The 19179-nt window shown below is 36.9% G+C and overlaps 5 protein-coding genes across 6 annotated transcripts in view; 3 read left to right on the top strand and 2 right to left on the bottom strand.

Annotated features, from left to right (window-relative positions):
- The window catches only part of LOC104778537 (peroxisome biogenesis protein 6-like), a 6246-nt gene extending 5114 nt beyond the window's left edge, over positions 1 to 1132 (top strand). Inside the window, exons 9-12 of the mRNA XM_010502994.2 lie at positions 7 to 143; positions 234 to 378; positions 492 to 572; positions 822 to 1132. Coding sequence (XP_010501296.1) covers positions 7 to 143; positions 234 to 378; positions 492 to 572; positions 822 to 911 — 453 coding nt within the window. The 3' untranslated portion in view covers positions 912 to 1132. The remainder of the gene's footprint in view (positions 1 to 6; positions 144 to 233; positions 379 to 491; positions 573 to 821) is intronic.
- Positions 1796 to 7818, top strand: LOC104760233. 2 transcript variants are annotated; one of them, XM_010483127.1, is made up of 10 exons: positions 1796 to 2353; positions 2443 to 2515; positions 2621 to 2721; positions 2815 to 3186; positions 3270 to 4371; positions 4458 to 5827; positions 5912 to 6048; positions 6327 to 6487; positions 6852 to 7012; positions 7365 to 7818. In XM_010483127.1, exons 1-10 carry the CDS (start codon positions 2201 to 2203, stop codon positions 7554 to 7556), a joined length of 3822 nt encoding a protein of 1273 aa, XP_010481429.1. In that variant the 5' UTR covers positions 1796 to 2200; the 3' UTR covers positions 7557 to 7818. The 2 variants fall into 2 exon arrangements, with proteins under 2 accessions (XP_010481429.1, XP_010481436.1); XM_010483134.1 differs by having other exon boundaries at positions 2313 to 2353; positions 2629 to 2721.
- LOC104760222 (cullin-2-like) lies at positions 7958 to 12581 on the bottom strand. The gene is made up of 19 exons (XM_019241249.1): positions 12502 to 12581; positions 11968 to 12135; positions 11755 to 11854; positions 11419 to 11652; positions 11114 to 11317; positions 10945 to 11022; positions 10751 to 10840; positions 10583 to 10663; positions 10409 to 10468; positions 10294 to 10329; positions 10109 to 10195; positions 9866 to 10018; positions 9724 to 9779; positions 9475 to 9595; positions 9220 to 9375; positions 8980 to 9123; positions 8647 to 8865; positions 8385 to 8552; positions 7958 to 8258 (listed from the first exon to the last, which is right to left on the bottom strand). Exons 2-19 carry the CDS (start codon positions 12090 to 12092, stop codon positions 8157 to 8159), a joined length of 2214 nt encoding a protein of 737 aa, XP_019096794.1. The 5' UTR covers positions 12093 to 12135; positions 12502 to 12581; the 3' UTR covers positions 7958 to 8156.
- LOC104760214 (wee1-like protein kinase) lies at positions 13196 to 16163 on the bottom strand. The gene is made up of 10 exons (XM_010483104.2): positions 15890 to 16163; positions 15613 to 15673; positions 15439 to 15505; positions 14840 to 15103; positions 14690 to 14760; positions 14491 to 14600; positions 14339 to 14379; positions 14102 to 14247; positions 13650 to 14003; positions 13196 to 13551 (listed from the first exon to the last, which is right to left on the bottom strand). The coding sequence occupies exons 1-10, from the start codon at positions 16147 to 16149 to the stop codon at positions 13468 to 13470; spliced, it is 1458 nt and encodes a 485-aa protein (XP_010481406.1). The 5' UTR covers positions 16150 to 16163; the 3' UTR covers positions 13196 to 13467.
- LOC104760203 overlaps positions 16899 to 19179 on the top strand; it is a 10914-nt gene continuing 8633 nt past the window's right edge. The window contains exons 1-7 of the mRNA XM_010483092.1: positions 16899 to 17004; positions 17101 to 17131; positions 17230 to 17303; positions 17522 to 17561; positions 17661 to 17719; positions 17816 to 17941; positions 18048 to 18076. Of these exons, the coding sequence (XP_010481394.1) occupies positions 16981 to 17004; positions 17101 to 17131; positions 17230 to 17303; positions 17522 to 17561; positions 17661 to 17719; positions 17816 to 17941; positions 18048 to 18076 (383 nt within the window). The 5' untranslated portion in view covers positions 16899 to 16980. The remainder of the gene's footprint in view (positions 17005 to 17100; positions 17132 to 17229; positions 17304 to 17521; positions 17562 to 17660; positions 17720 to 17815; positions 17942 to 18047; positions 18077 to 19179) is intronic.

Genomic DNA, 19179 nt, shown 5'->3' with positions numbered 1-19179 from the left:
GGACTCAGCGATTCATCCCAGGATCTGTTTATCATAGGGGCAAGCAACAGACCTGACTTGATTGACCCAGCTCTTTTACGACCTGGCAGATTCGACAAACTTCTATATGTTGGAGTCAATGCTGATGCATCTTACAGGGAAAGGTTACGCATTTAAACAATCAAAAGCATGATTATTGTTTTTCCAGTGACAAAAAAAAAAAATAAGAAGCTCCCTGACTTTTGTTATGACAGGGTCCTTAAAGCACTTACTCGGAAATTTAAGTTAAGCGAAGATGTATCTCTTTATTCAGTAGCAAAGAAGTGTCCCTCTACATTCACTGGCGCTGATATGTATGCATTGTGTGCTGATGCTTGGTTTCAGGCAGCTAAGCGAAAGGTGAGAGAGAGAGAGGGTTAACACTTTAACTTTAAGACTATATATGTCTCTAATATTCTTTGTAAAAGTTTATTTAAACCACGTTCTAATCTGCATACTTGGCAAAAATGCAGGTGTCAAAATCAGATTCAGGGGATTTTCCTCCAGAAGATGATCCAAATTCAGTTGTTGTAGAGTATGTAGATTTTATAAAGGTAAGGTTTGATTGGGTAGAAATGTTATTTTGGTTTGATTCGGTTTATTCAGTGGAAAGTTCCATACCGAAATAGAGTCAAAGGTTTTTGTTTGGTTTGGGTTTGGTTCGAAGCAAAACATAAGAGTCGGATTAAAAATTCAATCTCATTATATCAAAAGTTGTGGTGTATTTGCTTTCCTGAGAGATTCCCAGGTTTCATATTGTGATAATCATTCCCACTCGTGTTTTTTTTTTTTTTTTTTTGTAGGCAATGGATCAGCTCTCGCCATCGCTCTCCGTAGCTGAGCTTAAGAAGTATGAGATGCTTCGAGATCAATTTGAAGGCCGTTCGAGTTAAAACCCCTCTCATTAAGAACAGCATTCAAATGACATTACGACCCAAATTAGCATACATGTTACCCGAGCTGCTGAAATCTATTTGCCTGTAATAGGAAAACCATCAACCTCTTATACATAGCTATAATAAACTCAGTTCCTTTGAATATAACAGTCAGCTTTGTTAATTACATATGTCTGTTGAGTTGATATCTGTGATGGAGACATTTCCTTTTTTCTCAAGATTGTTTTCTCGAAATAGTTCTGTTGATTTCGTTATAGAAATATATTTAGATATGAATTGTGTTTTTTAATTAGTTTCATAAGACAATTCTACAAACTTAACAATGATACATAAAAAAAAAAAAAAAAAACAATGATAAATAAATTAAAAAAAAAAAAAAAGACAAGCAAAACCGTGACATCACATAATCACGTGGAGAGCTGGTCCGAAATCAATTTGAGTTTTTTTGTAGGAAATTAATTTTGTTGAGTAAAAAGAAAAATGAATGTAGGCTGTTTGGTTCGAGAAAATAGAGACAAGAAGAAGAGAATGAGGAGGAATCAGAAAAACGGAATTTTGAATTTTACAACGTGAGGTATAATAAATCTCGTTTCGATCTCAGAGCTCCTCCTCCTCCTCTTAGCTCTCCTCATCCAAATTTGCTCCAATCTTGCGTGTTAGCTTTTTGGTATTCTGAATCCGTTCTGGAGCATTTCCAACGAATTTTATAGGCTGCTTTGTTCAAGTCTCTGTATGCTGTAATTTGGGTATTATTTAAGAGTTTCCTTTTATCTCGATCTGGGTTTTGTCTGAGAAATCTCGGGAGAGATTATTATTAGCTTCTTCGATTGATATGATATGAGATAGGTGGGGGGGGGGGGGGGGGGGGGGTTTNTGTTGTGATTGCTGTTTGGTTCAAGAAAATAGAGACAAGAAGAGAATGAGATTGAGGAATCAAAAAAACGGAATTTTGAATTTTACAACGTGGTGAGGTATAATAAATCTCCTCTCCGCTTCGATCTCCTTCTCTCAGAGCTCCTCTTCTCTTAGCTCTCTATCCAATTTTGCTCCAATCTTGCGTGTTACCTTTTTGGTAATTCTGAATCTGTGCTGGAGCATTTCCAACGAATTTATATTATAGGGTGCTTTGTTCAAGTCTCTATGCTGTATAATTTGGGTATTATTTAAGAGTTTCCTTAATCTCGATCTGGGTTTTGTCTGAGAAATCTCGGGAGAGATTATTATTAGCTTGTTCGATTGATAGGAATAGGATATGAGATAGGTTGGGGTGAAGGGGAGGGTTTTAGATGATTTCGGTGAGCAGCAGCGATGCTAGAAGCGAATTAGGGTTAGGGTTTGCTGGATTAGGTGAAGATATAATGGAAGATAGCGACTTTGAGGAAGAAAGCACACATTCTTATGTTTCTTGCGTTGACCCAGATGTTGCTCTCTCTTATATTGTAAGCCCTTCTTTCAACCATGTTTGTTTTCTTCTCACTACTACTTAGAATCCTCTTTTTGAATATTAAAAAAGTTTCCGTTTTTTAAGGATGAGAAACTCGAAAACGTGTTGGGACATTTTCAGAAAGATTTTGAAGGTGGAGTCTCTGCTGAAAATTTGGGTAAGTTTTCTTTCTTGTTTGTTTGTATAATAAACATGTGTGTTGTTTTCTTAAGTTTACCTTTGAGGCGTCTCTCTCATATTTATGAATTGAAATGTTTTCTAGGTGCAAAGTTTGGTGGCTATGGTTCGTTTTTGTCTATGTATCAGAGATCTCCTGTTTGTTCACGTCCTAAGACTCTACCAGAAGTTCAACAAAACCAAGTGGTAAGATCACTGAACAACTCATAACTTTTCTCTCTTCCCATAAACCTTTTTACGTCAATTTTTCTGCTGCTTTATGTGCAATTTATTTTATAGGGGGGTCGATCTAATTGCTCAGCTTCATCGGTTATACCTCAAGTATCAGTATCCGGATCCGCTTCAAAGGCTCCTGCTTCCGATGTTTTGGTCAAATTTAAAAAGTTCGTCAATTCAAGTAATATAGGGACACCTGATAGTAAACAAATATCTGACACAAAAACTTCTGGCTCTGCTTCATCAAATCATAAGACTCTCAGACTTCGTATCAAAGTTGGTTCAAGTGACCTCTCATCACTGAAGAATGTTTCAACCTTTAGTAAAGAAGGCCTCAATATGCCACCATCAGGAGGATCAAGGGTGAATTACCTCTCAGAAGTTGAAGAAGACTTACTGAATGGGATTTGCCATTCTCCCACTAAAATTCTTATGGTGATTTATTTTCTTCTATTTCTGTTTCTGCTTAAAAGTTGAGCAATGATGAATATGACTTTGACATATTACTTTATTTGTAGGCTATGGTGTCATTCCCTTTGCATAAAGATCAGCTGTTATCACCTCTCTCTGATGATCTTCTTCAGTTGGGAAAGAGAGAAAAGATTACGAAAGATGCTAGATATGGTTCTGTCAACAAGTCAGACTCAAACAGCACACAGGATTTTATGGGTGTTTCTGAATCACAAAAGCGTGCTGGTAAGTTTTCTATTGGGAAGAAGCAGAAAAAGGAGAGGGTAAAGTATATGCCACCGTCAAACAAGCTTGACAGAAATCATATTGTATCCAATACTGAAAAAGAGGCTGACAAAGATTCTTGTGAGGAGCTTGTTTCCAAGACTATGAAGCTTCCGCTTTTGTCCTGTCTGTCACCGTCATATATCCACCCGGCAAAAGAGATTGACAAAGTATCAGATTATAATGTGGAGGGTACATCAAGAGGAACGAACAACAGTGACCAAGATGCAACGTTGATGGATTCAAAGCCTGATTTAAAAGATAATGTAGTGGCATTTTCAGATCGAAGTGTTAAGGAAACTGAAAGTATTTACGCAAGAGAAGACGTGTACCTGAAAATCGGTGAGCCCCTGAACCCACTGGAAAGTAAATCCAAGCGGGAGAATACTTCAAGTACTGAGCATGTAGATTATTCTTCTGTGGTTAAGGGTAGTCAGAGCGAGACAAGGAATGAAGAACAAATTTTAAAGTCAAAACTGCCTAAAGCACAGAAGCCACAAAAATGTTCAAGCTCCATTGTTGCCATGGGTAGTTTGAGAGGCGAGGATGCTGCTGTTAATATAATTAAGAAGAATGTACCAGATATATTGCAGGAAGATATTGGAGGATGCAAACACGTGAATAAGGGAGGTTATTCTAAAGAATCAAAAGAAGAAAAACAAAGTAGTCCAGTACCTAAAGCTGAGAAAGAAAAGCTTTCAGCAGAAAATGCATCGGAGGAGAATTTCAACAGTGTTAAAAATGATGAAGAGGGATGTGACCATCTAAATTTGCTATGTGAACCAGATTTGAAACACCCTATTAAGCTGCGTGACTTGAATGAAGACAGGCACAACAATAAGCAGAGTGTTAGACAGCAAGTGAAAAATAAGCATTCTGTTGAAGGTATTATTTGTGAAAGATATTGATTTTCCTTTTAATATATACTTTGTGTTCAAACTATCTGATGTGCTTGATGAATACACATATAGGAGGAATGGAATCTGAAAAGGAACTTTCTGGGACTTCCAAGAAACCAAAGACTAGAAGATCACGATTTTCCGCTGTTGATCAACTTGGATCCAAGAATTCCAACAAAATTCTGGACGTTTTAGCTGATAACAAAACTACGATTGCTCAAGCCTCAGCTGAAAATATCAAGGATATTGCTATGGCTTCCTCGCATGGCGAACGTGATGACAGAAAGAGGAAACTGAAGGAAACTAAAGAAAGTGGAGAATGTATGAGAATTAGAGAAGCTACAGTAATGGCTTCAAGTGGTGAGAGCGTTAGAAAGAAAAAGAGGCTAAAGGTTTCAAGTTGTGATGAAAAGGAGTTGCCTTTTAGCAGTGAAAGTTGTGATAAGGACAGAAGAGTTGGTCAGGAAATTGGGAGAGATAGTGCTTCCCATCTACCTTTTACAACGTCCTCTCCGAATTTATGTAAGGATTTGGACTCTGAAATTACCAAATATAGTGTCCACGAAGCCAAAGGTTCCCTAGTTGAATCAGTTGCCCCTTCAGCCTTGAGGGTGTTAGACTCACGTGAGCTTAAATCAGGAAGAATTTCAGAAAGTGATAAATACCATGATACTGACTCTAATGCTGGTGATACGTTAAAAAGATGCCGAGATGGCGAAGGTTATAGCACTATCGATAAACCAGGGACAACAAAGAAGGCTGCAGAAAATTCCGAGGATAGAGAGAGAGCATACGGTGGGAATTGTTCTACTGAAAACTTTAAACCAAAGAATTCAGGGAGAATTTCTGGTGAAAATTGCTTACAGGATGACTCTCAGCAAAAGAGTAGGGAAGAGGGCTCATCTACACCTTCGAAAGATAATAAATGGGGTACGGTGAATGAAGTGCAAGATCTTGGCACTGCTGTTAAAATAAAAACAAAAGAAAGCAGGAGCAAGAAAAGACCTGCTAAAGAGGTGTCTATGGAAAGTAACAGAGAAGACTCAAGGGAATATCAAGATCCTAATAGTAAGCTAGATAGAAGTGGTAGTCTTTTTCCTTCTCCACAGAAACCTGATACAGCAAAAACTTCTCGTGGGAAAAGCAACCACGTGGAAGTGACCACTGAGAAATTAGAGAAGAAATCAGCTTCACCAGCTGGCACAGATCAAGTTGAAGTCTTGGGTCACGGTAGTGAGATATCAAATACAAAGAAACAGATACTGCGAAATGAGAATCACAGTGTGACCCACAGTGAAGGTTCGCGAAACCAAAAGCAAAATGGAAGTAGGCATAAGGACTATGTTGGCTTAAGCCCTTTGAAAAAGGAATCCACAAGTCAAGCTGTGTCCAACTCAATCAAAGAGGCTACAGACTTGAAACACATGGCTGATCGTCTTAAGGTTTGGCATATTTATGGGAAATGTTGCAGTGGTTAATGTATGTTGTTTCACCCCTGGCTTAACATTGACAGTAAGCTTTTGCAGAGTGCTGGGTCCAATCACGAGAGCACAGGTGTTTACTTTCAGGCAGCGCTTAAGTTTCTTCATGGTGCCTCCCTTTTGGAGTCTTCCGGCACTGCCAGATCCAGGGATATTTATGGCAGCACAGCAAAACTATGCGCGTAAGTTTGGCATTCAACAAGATCTTAATTTGTACTTTCTTCCACTCGATTTGTTGTGCACCACTTGGAAGTGAGATAGCTGCATCCTTCTGATAGTCAACGCAATTAAGTCCCCCAATTTACTATTTAGAGGGAGCCTTTCACTGTGATGGTACTTCTTCATGTTGCCCTCTAATTTTCGCACAGCTGCTGCATAGCCTATAGATATTTCTAGCATGTCAAGACGTTTTAGTGAAGCCTGTCCTGATGTTACGAATTTTATACTGTTTATGCAACAGGTTCTGTGCTCATGAATACGAGAAAAATAAAGATATGGGGGCAGCTGCTCTGGCTTATAAATGTATGGAAGTAGCTTATTTAAGGATAACTTGTACTTCCCATGGTAACATAGGCAGATGCAGATATGAGTTGCAAGCAGCTTTGCAAGTGATTCCTTCAGGTATTTATTATAAGATTTTTGGATGGCCTTTTTTCTGTGAATTTATCTAAAAACATCATAGTATTTTTGTACTTACCGTATTTACAACAAATGGGCTATATAATATACTGTATGTAACCTATATGCGGAAAAGCCACTAACCACTTGGGCTGCATTTAGTGGTTGAAAAACAAGCTTCCCATAACAAATCTTCAAGTAGATGGGTGGCTCGTTTGTTGTTTTTTGAAAAAAAATGAAAACTTCTATTAGTAGATTAAGACAGATACAAGATTGTATTGACGAATAAAGATGGTGTTCCTATTTGTTGTAGCTTGTAAGCATGATTATGATGCATGATTTTTTCATCTTGTTTGGTTTCAAACAGGCGAGTCTCCATCCTTTGCTTCTGATGGTGAAAATTCAAACCATATATTGGCAGCAGAAAAGGTTGCTTTGTCGAACACTGTGAGATCATCTCCTAGCGTAACTGGAAATCATGTTATCTCTTCAGGAAACAATTCCTCATTGTCACAGCTTTTGGCATTTGTAAGTGCAGCTATGTTACTTTTGTGATTTGATGAGGTGCCGTAAAATAGTTTGTACTTACAGTTTATGTTTACAAAAGCTGTTCTAGTGCTGGATTTTAACGACTAAATAGTTCCAGTCTAAGTAGTCTATGAAAATATCAACAGGTTTTTAGCAACGTATTGAGATAATTGCTTGCTTGAGCAACATGAATAGAAATCATCTTCAAACATAGCATCATTTTATCACCATGACATTGGTCACCAAAAACATTGGTTGGAGTGTAGATGGTCCATCATTTACTCGTAATTCCCTCTTGTGAAAGTTGTGCCATTGATCTGAATCGTGCGGTTGAATTGTTTTGGTCTTGCAGTCGCAACATGTAAACGCTGCTATGGATGCCTCGAGAAAAGCGCAGATCGCATTTGCAGCTGCAAAGGGAAAATCCAAATACAGTAATGATGATGGAATAACATCCATCAAAAAGGCTCTTGACTTGAATTTTCAGGACATGGAGAAACTGTTGCATGTGGTGAGGCTTGCGATGGAATCCATAAACCGGTGATTATGGAATTATACAATCTCAGTTTTTCAATACTCCCACACATGCCATTCTCAGGGAGAAAGAAAGGAAAGCGACCTTGGAAGATACAAAGGCCTATAGATAAAACATGTTTGTTCTCGCTCAAGTGTATAGTGGTTAGGACCTTGATTTTGTGAGACTTGCTCAAGATTAAAAGAGACTAAAGTTACCATCTCGTGTTTTGTGTGTATAATTAATTGTACATAAAAATATAAGAGAGCTTTAGGAAGAGGTTCCAAGGACAGTGAAACTAACTAAAATTACTCAATCAAAGCTTTGTGGCAGTTGTGTTTTGAATAAGGGGGAATTTGTTTTTTTGAGCTTCTCAATTTTAGATCTGCCAATTATTATGAAAATATATTAAAATAATCAAAGCTTCCAACCCTAGAAAATCACCCACAAAGTAAAGTATGGCGACACAATAATTGTCTGGAAAACGAAGAAGGTGAAGAGAAATTTGTTCTTTTTTCCAATGATCCGACAAAAAGAATGTAAGGTCATTTACAAAACCGAAAACCAAAAAAAAAAAGAGAAAACAATAACAATAACACCCCTTTGTTTTTTTTTTAAAACTCTTTGTGACTAAGCCAGATACTTAAAAGTGTTGGGGTTTTCGCTATCCCTTTCCAAATAATCTCTGGTGATCAAGTCTTCAATTCGTTTCTTTATCATCTTAATATCAGGCTGCACGGGAAAAGAAAGAAAAAACATTATGTAAGTATCCTTAATCTGTGTTGTATAATAATAATAATAATAATAATAATAATAAATCAATCAAGAGTTTTTGTTTTTGTTTGTTTTTGTTGTTACCTTGAACATTTTGCTAAGATGCTCGACACATTCCGACACCAACTGTTGATGCCCCAACACTTTTCTGCTCTTCATTATCCTAACCAGAGCCGCATCAATTGCATAGCGTCTATCTTTATCAACATCCTCAACAACTTTCTTACGCTCATCCATTGGTGGAAGGGGAACCTGTTTGAGAAAAAAAAAAAAGATCATTATTAGTCTTTTCCATCCCGAAAACATATGAAAATAAACACACTCTTCGTAGAATAATAATACTTACCCTAATTCTCCGCATCTTATCAGTGAAGTTGGAATTGAATTCAAAGGTATCTGTTTTCGAGATGCTCCTCGACATTGGTTCCTTAATAAGAATCTTGTACTTTAGGCATGAAAGTGAATGAAGCAGCCTGGCAAGATCTTCATGGCTGAGGTTAAGCTGCTCCAAGATCTCAGTGTAGCTTAATCTATCTGCGTTGTTAAAGAGCAATAGCACAGCAGCCTGGAAGGAACAAGAAAAATATATGGTATTTTTAATATTAGTAAGCAATGGCGTACAAACAAACAAAAAGATATCATCATGTGTAAGTCACGAGAAAACAAACCAGAAACATACCTGGTAGGTGGTAACGATCAACTCGAGTGGTCTTTTATCGAATCTTCCAAGGATATGACAAGTTCCTAGAGAGAAAATCCATGAAAGTCTCCTGTGTTTGGTGTTTGTTGCATAATAGGCCTTAAAAGCTTCAATACAGTTTACCTGGAACCAAAATTAATAAATAAATAAGAGAAAATCATGAGAGCTGAGATTATCTTTCCTAATTTTCTGTTTCAAAACACCCTGATAATTAATTACCATTTCACTGGGTAGATTTAGGTCGGATGTTTTGTAACTTGGCCAAAAACCAGTAGTAAGAACAGTAACAGTAAAATCAATCCCCAGCTTTGTCTTGTCGGATTGATATCCCACAAATCCGATTTGAGTATCTTTTGCCAATGTCATATCCGTCACCTATATGACACAAAAAAAAAACACTGCATTAGTAACCTTCGTTACTGCTAGACAACCCTTTTATTTTTTTTAAAGGAAATATAAACTCATCTAACTGACCATGCCCTCCATCTTAGAAGTAAACTGCCCACCGAGTAGTTCTTTTAACTTCGTGAGTATACTTCTTTCGTGATCATCACTACCACTGCGATCAAATAAGAGCCGTTTGGCTTGTTTCTTCCTGCAAAAGCATAACTAAAGCTCATTAATCCCATTCCAATTTATACTATATCCTGAATGCCATCTCATCAACATATAAATATAATCGGCGTAAATATAACAAAATTCAGAGAAAGACAAATATTGTACCTGTAAAACTCGGCGAAAAGATCCTTGTCGCTTATATAAAACAGCAACTTAACCACCTGTAATAATAAAATTATAACTTGAGCACCAAAAGGATAAGTGACAATATTGAAGGCATTAGCAATATGAAGGAAAACGAATTTACTTTCTCAAGCGTTTCTTCAATTGCTTCATCACTAAGCTTCTCAGTTCCTCCTCCTTTCTTCAGGACATTATCGCAATACGTTGCAAGTATTTCGGCACTGGACACTCCAGCCACTGTTTTGTTACAGAAGACTTCAAATGCCTCTTTCAATGCCTACAATAGAAAAATATGGACATTATTAAATAAAAAATGTGGTGGACGAAGATAGACATATTAAATAAAATATTGTGAGCACACTCAGACCTTATGGAAGAGGGTGTGCTTCTGAAAACACTCATCGACATAGACCATGTATTTATCATGTAGCTCAATTATTTTTCTGATAAGCACCTGAAGCCATGAAAAAAAAAGAAAAGAAAAGTGAATCTCTCTTAAACTCTAAAATGAAAAGATTTTTTGCTCCTATATTATCAGGTTAGCATAACTACCTGGTCCTGCACCTGCACGCCACTAGCACTTTCAGCCTGGGGAAGAAAAATTATCAGCAATCACAAAGGGAGCAGAGTAACATCACAGAGTTGTCAGGGTACAAAGAAAATAAACCTGATCAGTAACTGCGTCGGCAGCTTGTTTGATAAGGGCATTTCCCTCTGCAGTAACATGCTGTATACACACATTTCAGTTAAAACTATACTTAGCAATTACAAGGAATGATTTGGAAACAAACAGCGAAATGAGGTAACTTGTCATGCAAAATAAAGGGAATAAAATGAAAACCTGCTTGAATAAGTCTACAACAGGGTCCAACCCTTGCGGGATTAAATGATAAAGCCTGTACATCCTGGCGAGATCATCCATCTGCAAGTATACCGCAATGCTCCGTCAAATAGAGATTTTTAGATGCGAATTGGTAAAGAACTGAAGAAACACACAAAAGCTGCCTACCTTGTTATCTCTTAGCAAGGCACGGCACCCTGAGTGCTCGTTTTCTATAAGCCTTTTAGTAACCACAACCAACAATTCATGTTGTACTTTCTGCATCCAAAAACGAAAACAAACATAATATATAGTAACAACCAGCTCAAAATGCTGTCAGAAATATCAGCTATCAGCGTACAGAAGAATATATCATCACCAACCTCAATTAGTTTGGGCTCTGTGGATGAATGAAGGTAGTGACTGACTCTCTCCTTCTCCTTTTTTAGACACTCTTCAGACTGAAAATATAAAATTTTGCTGACGTTAGTAAACATAATCCCCTGAAACTGAAAGAAAGCAGGGACCCAAAAATGATATCCGGAGACATGCCTTTAGCATGTAATCAGGACAAGAAGCCTCCTCGATCCAGCTTGAGGCCTTGCAAGAATAGTAAGATGCGGTATCATGAAGCATGAAAGATTCAAAGTCGTCTTCGTATTTCTCCATCTCTCCCAGTCCATTCCCAACATAGACCTCTACTACGTTTTTCAGCAGTGCTCTATCAATTTGTTCGCCCTCACGTTCTTTATGAATCTGGAAATATAGAAAAATTGTGTTAGATAGAGAAACCAGTATATACTTATAATAAACCAGAGTTATACAATATATAGTTTCACTACAGATACTAAACTTACAAGTGCTAGTACAGCGTCTTTGGCAATGGACTGCCCCTCTTGATAAACCAGGTCGCGGAAGGATGTCAAGCCAACAAGATTCAGTGATGGAAGATTATTCCTAGCAGTGAAGTAACGGTCAAGGTAGTAGAAGAAACGGGATAACCATCTAACCAGAACTTTATGGTTATTCCATCTGAGAACAAACTCTCTAAGCATATATTCGCCATGCTTCGTCCTTATATAAGGCAACACCTAGCCACAACATAACATAAAAAAAAAGAAGATTACAGTTTGCTCTCAAGTTAAAACGAAAACATTAAAGAATTTGGTGTATTCCACAATTAAAATACTCACTGTTTCCTTATTATAAGCGTTAATAACATCAGCATAGTTATCATAAAGCTGCTTAGAGAAATCTTTAGGAATCTTCTGGACGCACATATTGTAGACAGCCCTGTGAAATCACATTCACATACTGTGGTAAGTATCCGCACGTACGTACGGAACTCTTGTAAAAAAAAAAATATATAAACAGTTCCTTATAATAATAAATTAAACAAGACATACGAGTATAGAGCAATATATTCTTCCCCCGAAAAGTTCTCAGGACATCCTTCGAGAATCCTCTTAAGCTTTAAAATACCAGTCTCCATTAAGGACCATCCATGCTCCAGCTCAATTACAGGCATCATTATGAGACAAACTCTTGGCAAAGCTCCCTTGAACAACAAGGTTCTACTACGTACAACAGAGTTAAATAAGTAAGACAGGAATAGACATCAGCAACATATAAGCGAAAACCACACAAACTAACGCATCCATGGCCGGAAAGAATCAGAACAATGAGAATTTGACAAACGAATCGACAGCAAAATCAAAGATAAACAAAAGTAGAAGAGAAGAAGACGTAACCCTAACTCAATCAGAATCGATAGACAAAAAGTACAAGAGAAGACGGCGTAACCCTAACTCGATCAAGCATAAACGCGTAACAGAAACAGAAGAAATCGAACGAAAGAGTAAAGAGACGAGTACGAAATCGAGATCGGAGATATATAGAGTATAATTGTGCGATTTGTAAACCCTAAGTTCGTCACGTACCAGAAGATTCCGAACAATATCGAATCCGAAATCACCGGGATTTGGGAGAGCTGTGAGAATCGACAAGTTGGCGTCTTATGAGAGAAAGCCTTAGAAGAAGAGAATCGCAAGGATTTTATTTATATAGAGTTTGCCAAGGGCGGTGAAGTTACAATTTTTTTCTTTCTTTTTTTTTTTTTTTAATTATTTTTAAATAAAAAAATATATATATATATATAGAAAGTATATACACTTTTTTCCTCTCTTTTTTTTATTTTGTTAAAGTAATAAAAGAAAAGTCAAGAAAAACACTTACTAAGCAACATTTTTAAGGAAATAAAAAATCTGGAAATAAATATACAGAAAAAATTAAATATATGTATCTTTTAATAGATGTGTTTCCATTTTTTGTAGTTTACTTATTTGGAATTTTATAGTACAGTATATGAGTTTTTTTTTTTTTTTTTTTNTCCTTGTGATAATGATATGAAAGAAAGTTCTAGAATTGTTTTTAATGACTCAATTATTTATTATTAATATATTAATATAAGATTATGAAATTTATGAGATTTAATGTAGGGAAAGTAAATAATGATAACCTTTCACTATTTTGATCCACAATTAGAAGAAAAACTTTCAAAGTTTTATTCCACCATTATGTGACCTATATTATTACTCCACCACTAGACTCTCTACAAACAGAGTCAACTCAGAATGGCATTTGACGAAAAATAAAATATGAAAAATTACAATTCCCAAATTCAGTTACACAAATATACAGAGAAACCATAAAATTACAACAAAACCAACAACATTTTCAATTTAGTCTTTTTGGTTAGCCGGATATTTTGTACCGGATGAATGGTACACCTTTTTACGCCAATAGTTTCCCAAACAAAAAATCTGGTGCTCAATACCCTCCTCCGATCGAGATCATTGGTACCATAATTTACAAAATTTAGTTCTCAACATCTGAGAGTCTATGAATCAACCTCGAATCCTATCGAACATGGGATGGTCCAGCAATTCTCTAGCAGAAGGGCGACGCATAGGATCACGATCCATCATTGTCTGTTTACAAAACATGTTAGAAATTCTGTCTTAACTGCTATGTTCCGATGCTCTGGACTGCCATGAAAACACATAAGTAAGGAAAGCAACTAACGTACCTTAAGCAGTGTCTGTAATTGTAACGAATGGCCAGGAAGGAGAGGAAGTTTGCCTTCTTTGATATTAAGGGACTGGTTTCTTGATTCTGTAAGAGGAGATCCTCTAATCAGCTCATATACCGTGACACCTAAAGAGAAGATATCGACCTTGTCAAGGTGCTCATAGTCTTCGTTTAGTATTTCTTGAGGCATGTAACGTGCATCTCCTTCTTCTACTGGTAAGCTTTTATCCAATCGCGTGGCACAACCAAAGTCACCGAGCTTGCAAACACCGTTCTTGATGTATATGTTGTCTGGTTTTACATCTAAATGAGCTATTCCTTTCTCATGAATAAACTGTAATGCCTTAGCTATCTGTAAGAGACATAGTACAATGATATGTGGATAAGAATTCTCAGTTCTTAAGCTTCTCCCTATATTTGATTTTACATGAAAGTTAAGTAAGTGTTTACCTGATGCATTATCACCAAGATTTCTCTTTCTGAGACCTTAAGAGAAGATTTCTTGGATAAGCTGTGATCACAGAGTTCCAGTTGAATGTACAGTTGTTCATTTTCAAACCACGAGTTGTAGTATCCTACTACATTTTCATGAAACCCTACAAACAAAATAAGATAGAAACGGCTTAAGGCTACACTGATCTTAGCTTGCAATCCGGGACGAAACGAGAGACTGTACTGATTACTGACCTAGAGCGGCAAGAGCTTGGACTTCCATCATAGCTTTACGTCTGCAAAAACTCGATAATGATTACTTGAACAAAATGGTCCAAACAAGATGAACTATTTTTTAAGCAGATATATGTGTCTCTCTTACTAAGAAAACTACAGAAAGTATATACCTCTCTGAATCTAGATGCAACTTCCTTGTGCTGTGTTTCACAGCGTATAGGCAACCATCAATTCTCTTCAACACCTTAAATACACGACTGAAATTTCCAACACCAATTTGCTGGAGAAACCAAATCAAATTACGTAAGAAGAAGCAACATAATTCCCTCATCATCATAATTCCAAGTTAAAAGACCACCTTTCGCTTACCTGAATTTCATGAAAGTCCGTGAGATATCTCGACAAGCCATCATCCCCAGTTATACTTGCAGGGAGAAAACCTGCATAACAACAGTATATTTTACTGAAGAAGCGATTCAGGAAATTCTTGAGTAAGAAATCTAGGGACAAGAAACTTACTTGCACATTTTGATCTCTGATATCCGAAAGGATCAGTAGCAGTCTCAGACTGATTCATCACATAGGGATTCTTGAGGCAAGGGGGAGGCATAGCCCGACACCGCAGAGCAACAGCAGTCTTTGAAACATATCCAGTCCTCTCTGTTTGATTAGCTTGGAGTTTATCCATTATGACCTCATCTGTGTCAGTATCATCATTCTCTTGTTCATCTACTCTATTTTTAGAAGACCAGGTAGAATTCGAAGGATTCAATGTGAAACTTTCTGCAATAAACACAGAAATTTATTATCTGAGTTATAGAAAAAGAACACCTCACCAAAACATCAAATCACTAGACAACGACACTGTGAATCTCAAAGCAATAAAGACTTGAATGCTGGATAGTTGTTTAAAACAGGAGGTCAAACATAACTCTAGTAAGAATTGTATCACAAAACACTCCTCTGTGACCTCCTATATCTTCGTCCCATGTAAAGGTCTTATTTTTATTCATGCTAAAAAACACAATTAAGGATTAACTTCAAACTCTCTGAATCGATAATGGCTACTCATTCTAGATAAAGAAATCGTTGGGACAAACGGTGAAAGAAAAGCTTACCCTGGCGACATCTTTTGCTTTTAACTGTATTTAGTTTAACAGGAGACCTAGGACAAGGAGAATGATCCTACAAACAAAAAGGAAAAAAAAAAAGAGAGAGAAACTTTAAATTTGAGACATTGGTGAAATAAAAAAATCATGGTAAAAAAGTCAAGAGCTTTCTCTCAATTTCACCTCGCTGATGTCTAAACCACTCATCAAGTTCTGATTGTCCGGTGTTATATAATCAGGTGTGCTGCAAAATAAATCAGAAAACGAATCATTAGTAGCTGAGATTTCACAAATCAAAAGGCAACCATCTTCTAAAACAAACATAAATCTGTCGAAGCTGCTAAATAGATTCAGATCTTGAAATCGGAATACTAACCAAGCCCAAAGATGCTACTCTACCCAGAAGATAACGATAGATCTCAACTTATTAGATATATAAATATAAAGCTAAGATTTTTACCAGAAGAAGTCTTGGCTGAGAATAAAGTCCTTCTCTGCGCAATTGGTATCAGTATCAGCCGAACCCAACTGATTCCGAAGCTCCGACGAGTCCGCCGACGACGGCGGCCGATTTTCGAAAGAAATCTTCGACAACTGACCAAAGTGAAGAAGAGAGTGTCGCTCCAATGTCCCTTCCATCTTCCGAACCTTCTTCGTTCTTCTCGTTCCTAGGGTTTTACTCTTCGCCAACAGTGTTCTTCCTCCTTTCTTCTCGAACATGACGATGAAATAAATTTTATTTTTGGGTAAAAGAAAAAAATAAGTGAAATAAATAATTAAATTCAAAATTTGCGCGCTCGAGTCTTTTAGTGTTTCGAGCTAAAATTTGGAAGTAATCATCTGCATCGACGACTACGGTACACTTCGTATGTAATTGATTTAGGACCGTTCGATCTTATGGATACTAGTGTTTTGTCACAGATAAAGTAGAGAGGTGCAGTGGATCTTCTGTAGAGCGTGTCATGTAAGCTTTGGTGTGTCTTTAATAATAATATTTTTTTCTATAATATAGCACTAGCACTTTTGGCCTTTGGGTTTGATGCAGTGTATTTAAATATATTCAACTTTTTAAAGAAATAATCAATGTTGTAAATGTATTATTTCTAAATAGTACTAGTATTTAATGTTAATTAATTTTAAACATTTGTATTTTTATTATTGGTCAACCAATTAAAGAGTTATCATATACATTTCCTTCCAAAGAAAAGAAAAAAAAAAGATATTAACTCTACTTATAATTAAAGAAGACCAGTAATTAATAGTACTTTAAAAAGATATATTTACATTAGGTCAATGAAAAGTAACAACATTTTCATATTCATTCATATTCTATCCATTGGGCTAACAATGTGAAACTGATGAATAATCAGGTTAATTTTTGATTAAATACAAAATGTGGGGGTATCAAAAACAAATTCGAAAATGTCGGACAACTTTATTGCATTGGGCCCATAAAAGCCCAATTTAGTAAAACAAACTGATAAGTATACTCTCTCCTCTCGGCAACGCCGCCGGTTAGACCGGCGAGATTGTTCTGAATGCTGACGGCGAATGTGGCGGCGAAATAACTTACCGGTGACTATCTCGTATCCCGTGTGAATTGTTTAATTCTTCTAGGAAATTCATTTGATTTTTCCGTTTTCTTTTGCTATTTCCTTGTTGGATTTTCAGGGGAATTTAGATTCCGATCAAAGCATATCTGGTGAGGATTGCTTTTTTGTTCATATGAAAAATTTCGCTTTCAGAGATTATGTTTTTGTGTCTAACGAGTGATTCTCAAGCTGTTGTTTGGTCTTTTAGAGGAAGAAGAAGAGCACATCAATGTTAGTTCGGGAGAAACTGATATGTGGCCAAGTGAGAATGCCAAGGAAGAGGTAATGTTATATCTCCATCATAATCTGGGTTTCTCCAAAATTAGGTTGTATTGACACACTGTTTTGATCTGGCTTGCGAAATAACATGGGAACTTTTGATATTGGTAATAAACCTGATTATTTCTCAATAGAATTGTTGTGGCTTGAGTAGTTTTTGAGTAGGAGCTATAGGGAATTTTATTGTAGTTTTTGACCATAGCTTGGCTTCAATATTTTAGGGGGGATTACTACTTCAAACAAAGCTCGAAAAACTCATAGGTAAATATATATATATATGTATATCCAGTTTGTGGTCAGCATCTCATCAATTACATTTAAGGTAAGTGTTTTCACAAAGAGGTTATGTGGTGTTTCCAGGTTATGGTGAACAAAAAAATTATGCTAGGGAAACCGGTGTTGTATCTCTGGAAGCAACTGTGAGTCTTTGCTTTCCGTTTTAAAATTCTTTTGTGCAGCTTCTTGCTCCTAGGAAAAATGGATTCAAGTTGTGATGGGAGATTTTTATTCTTTAGATACGGAAGATATCTTCCTCTCTTGAGGATGACGACGTTGATGTTCCTGATTCCCCTGAGGAGAGTTATCTTGCTTCTTCCAGAAGAGTATGCGTACCTGCTCAGGAAAGTGGGTCAGATGATGAGGTTACCATCTAATCTTCAACTTTTTTTGGGTTCTTTTCATGACATCCGAATCTGAAATCTTGAAAAGTTGTCTATTTTTCGTAATGATGATTATTGTTGCCTTCAGATTCAACATGACGAACAAGTGGCAACGTGGTCCACTATATGTAAAGAAACCAAGTCACTAGTCCATTTGCATGGTAACGCTTCAGTCTCATCATCCCATCTATCTGGATTCAGAGCCAAGAGAGGTAGTAAAGGTACTGTTTCATTCAAAACTCTAGTATTTTTACCGTAGAAGTTAAAGAACGGGCACCACGAATTAAAACTTAAGGAAACAGATCATGCGAGAATAAACCTCTGAAATTTCTGAGTTAGGTTTCCAATGTCTCCTCAGTTATCAAAGATCATCTGAGGCCAAAATTTTCGTTTCACTCACATACTCCTGGAGAAACGTTATCCAAGATAAGTGATATGGCTGGAGATCTTGAGCCTGCTGCTGATGAGGCCATAGAAGAGGATCCAATTGCTGAATGTCCCAACGATTTTGATGAAACATCAGAAAGCAGACAAGGTATTTCTGTTGCTGCGTCAAGAGAGGTTTTGCATGGGTTCACTGAGGTTTTAGACATTCCTCCACATAAGATTAGACTGATAAAAAGAACCTCGAAACTGGTAATTTTGCTTATTCAGTGGATTAGCAATTGATTTGCTACTTTGCTCAGTTCTTTGTTTCATTTGTTGGCCTCCTTTCTGTTCCAGTACAGCAGACATGAAAGAAAATCTCTTAAGGGAAACTCGTCTAACTTTCAAGATAGTGATACTGATGACGAACTACCTGGACCTATGGATTGTGGATCATCAAGCGATGATGAGGTTTTGCTTTCTTCCTTTCTCGTGATTTTGGGTAATTTTCATCTCCTCAGCCTACAATCAAATTCAAATAATAGTGTTTTGTTGCATAGCCTAGTTATCAAACCCCGGTGCCAAACATTTCCAACCAGAAGAAACAATTTGTTGGAGACCGGTTTGATGAAGCAATAAAAGCTTCCTCTTTGAGCAAGGAAGGTCTCTTGTTCGGTTCCCCTAAATTGTCAGGGTAATCTAACTCTCAACACCTTCTAGCCACCACGCTTAAAACCACACGAACGACTTAACATCAAAACCTGTTCATTCTTGCATCAATTTACAGTGGCTCTAGTCTATATGGCAAGCTACAACAGATAATGAAACAAGAAAAAGAGACGGAGATGGAAATC

Source organism: Camelina sativa, chromosome 3 (genome assembly GCF_000633955.1).
Source record: "Camelina sativa cultivar DH55 chromosome 3, Cs, whole genome shotgun sequence".
In the NCBI taxonomy this organism is placed as follows: domain Eukaryota; kingdom Viridiplantae; phylum Streptophyta; class Magnoliopsida; order Brassicales; family Brassicaceae; genus Camelina; species Camelina sativa.
Note: the sequence above shows the minus strand (reverse complement) of the source record. Positions and strands in the feature narration are given on the sequence as shown.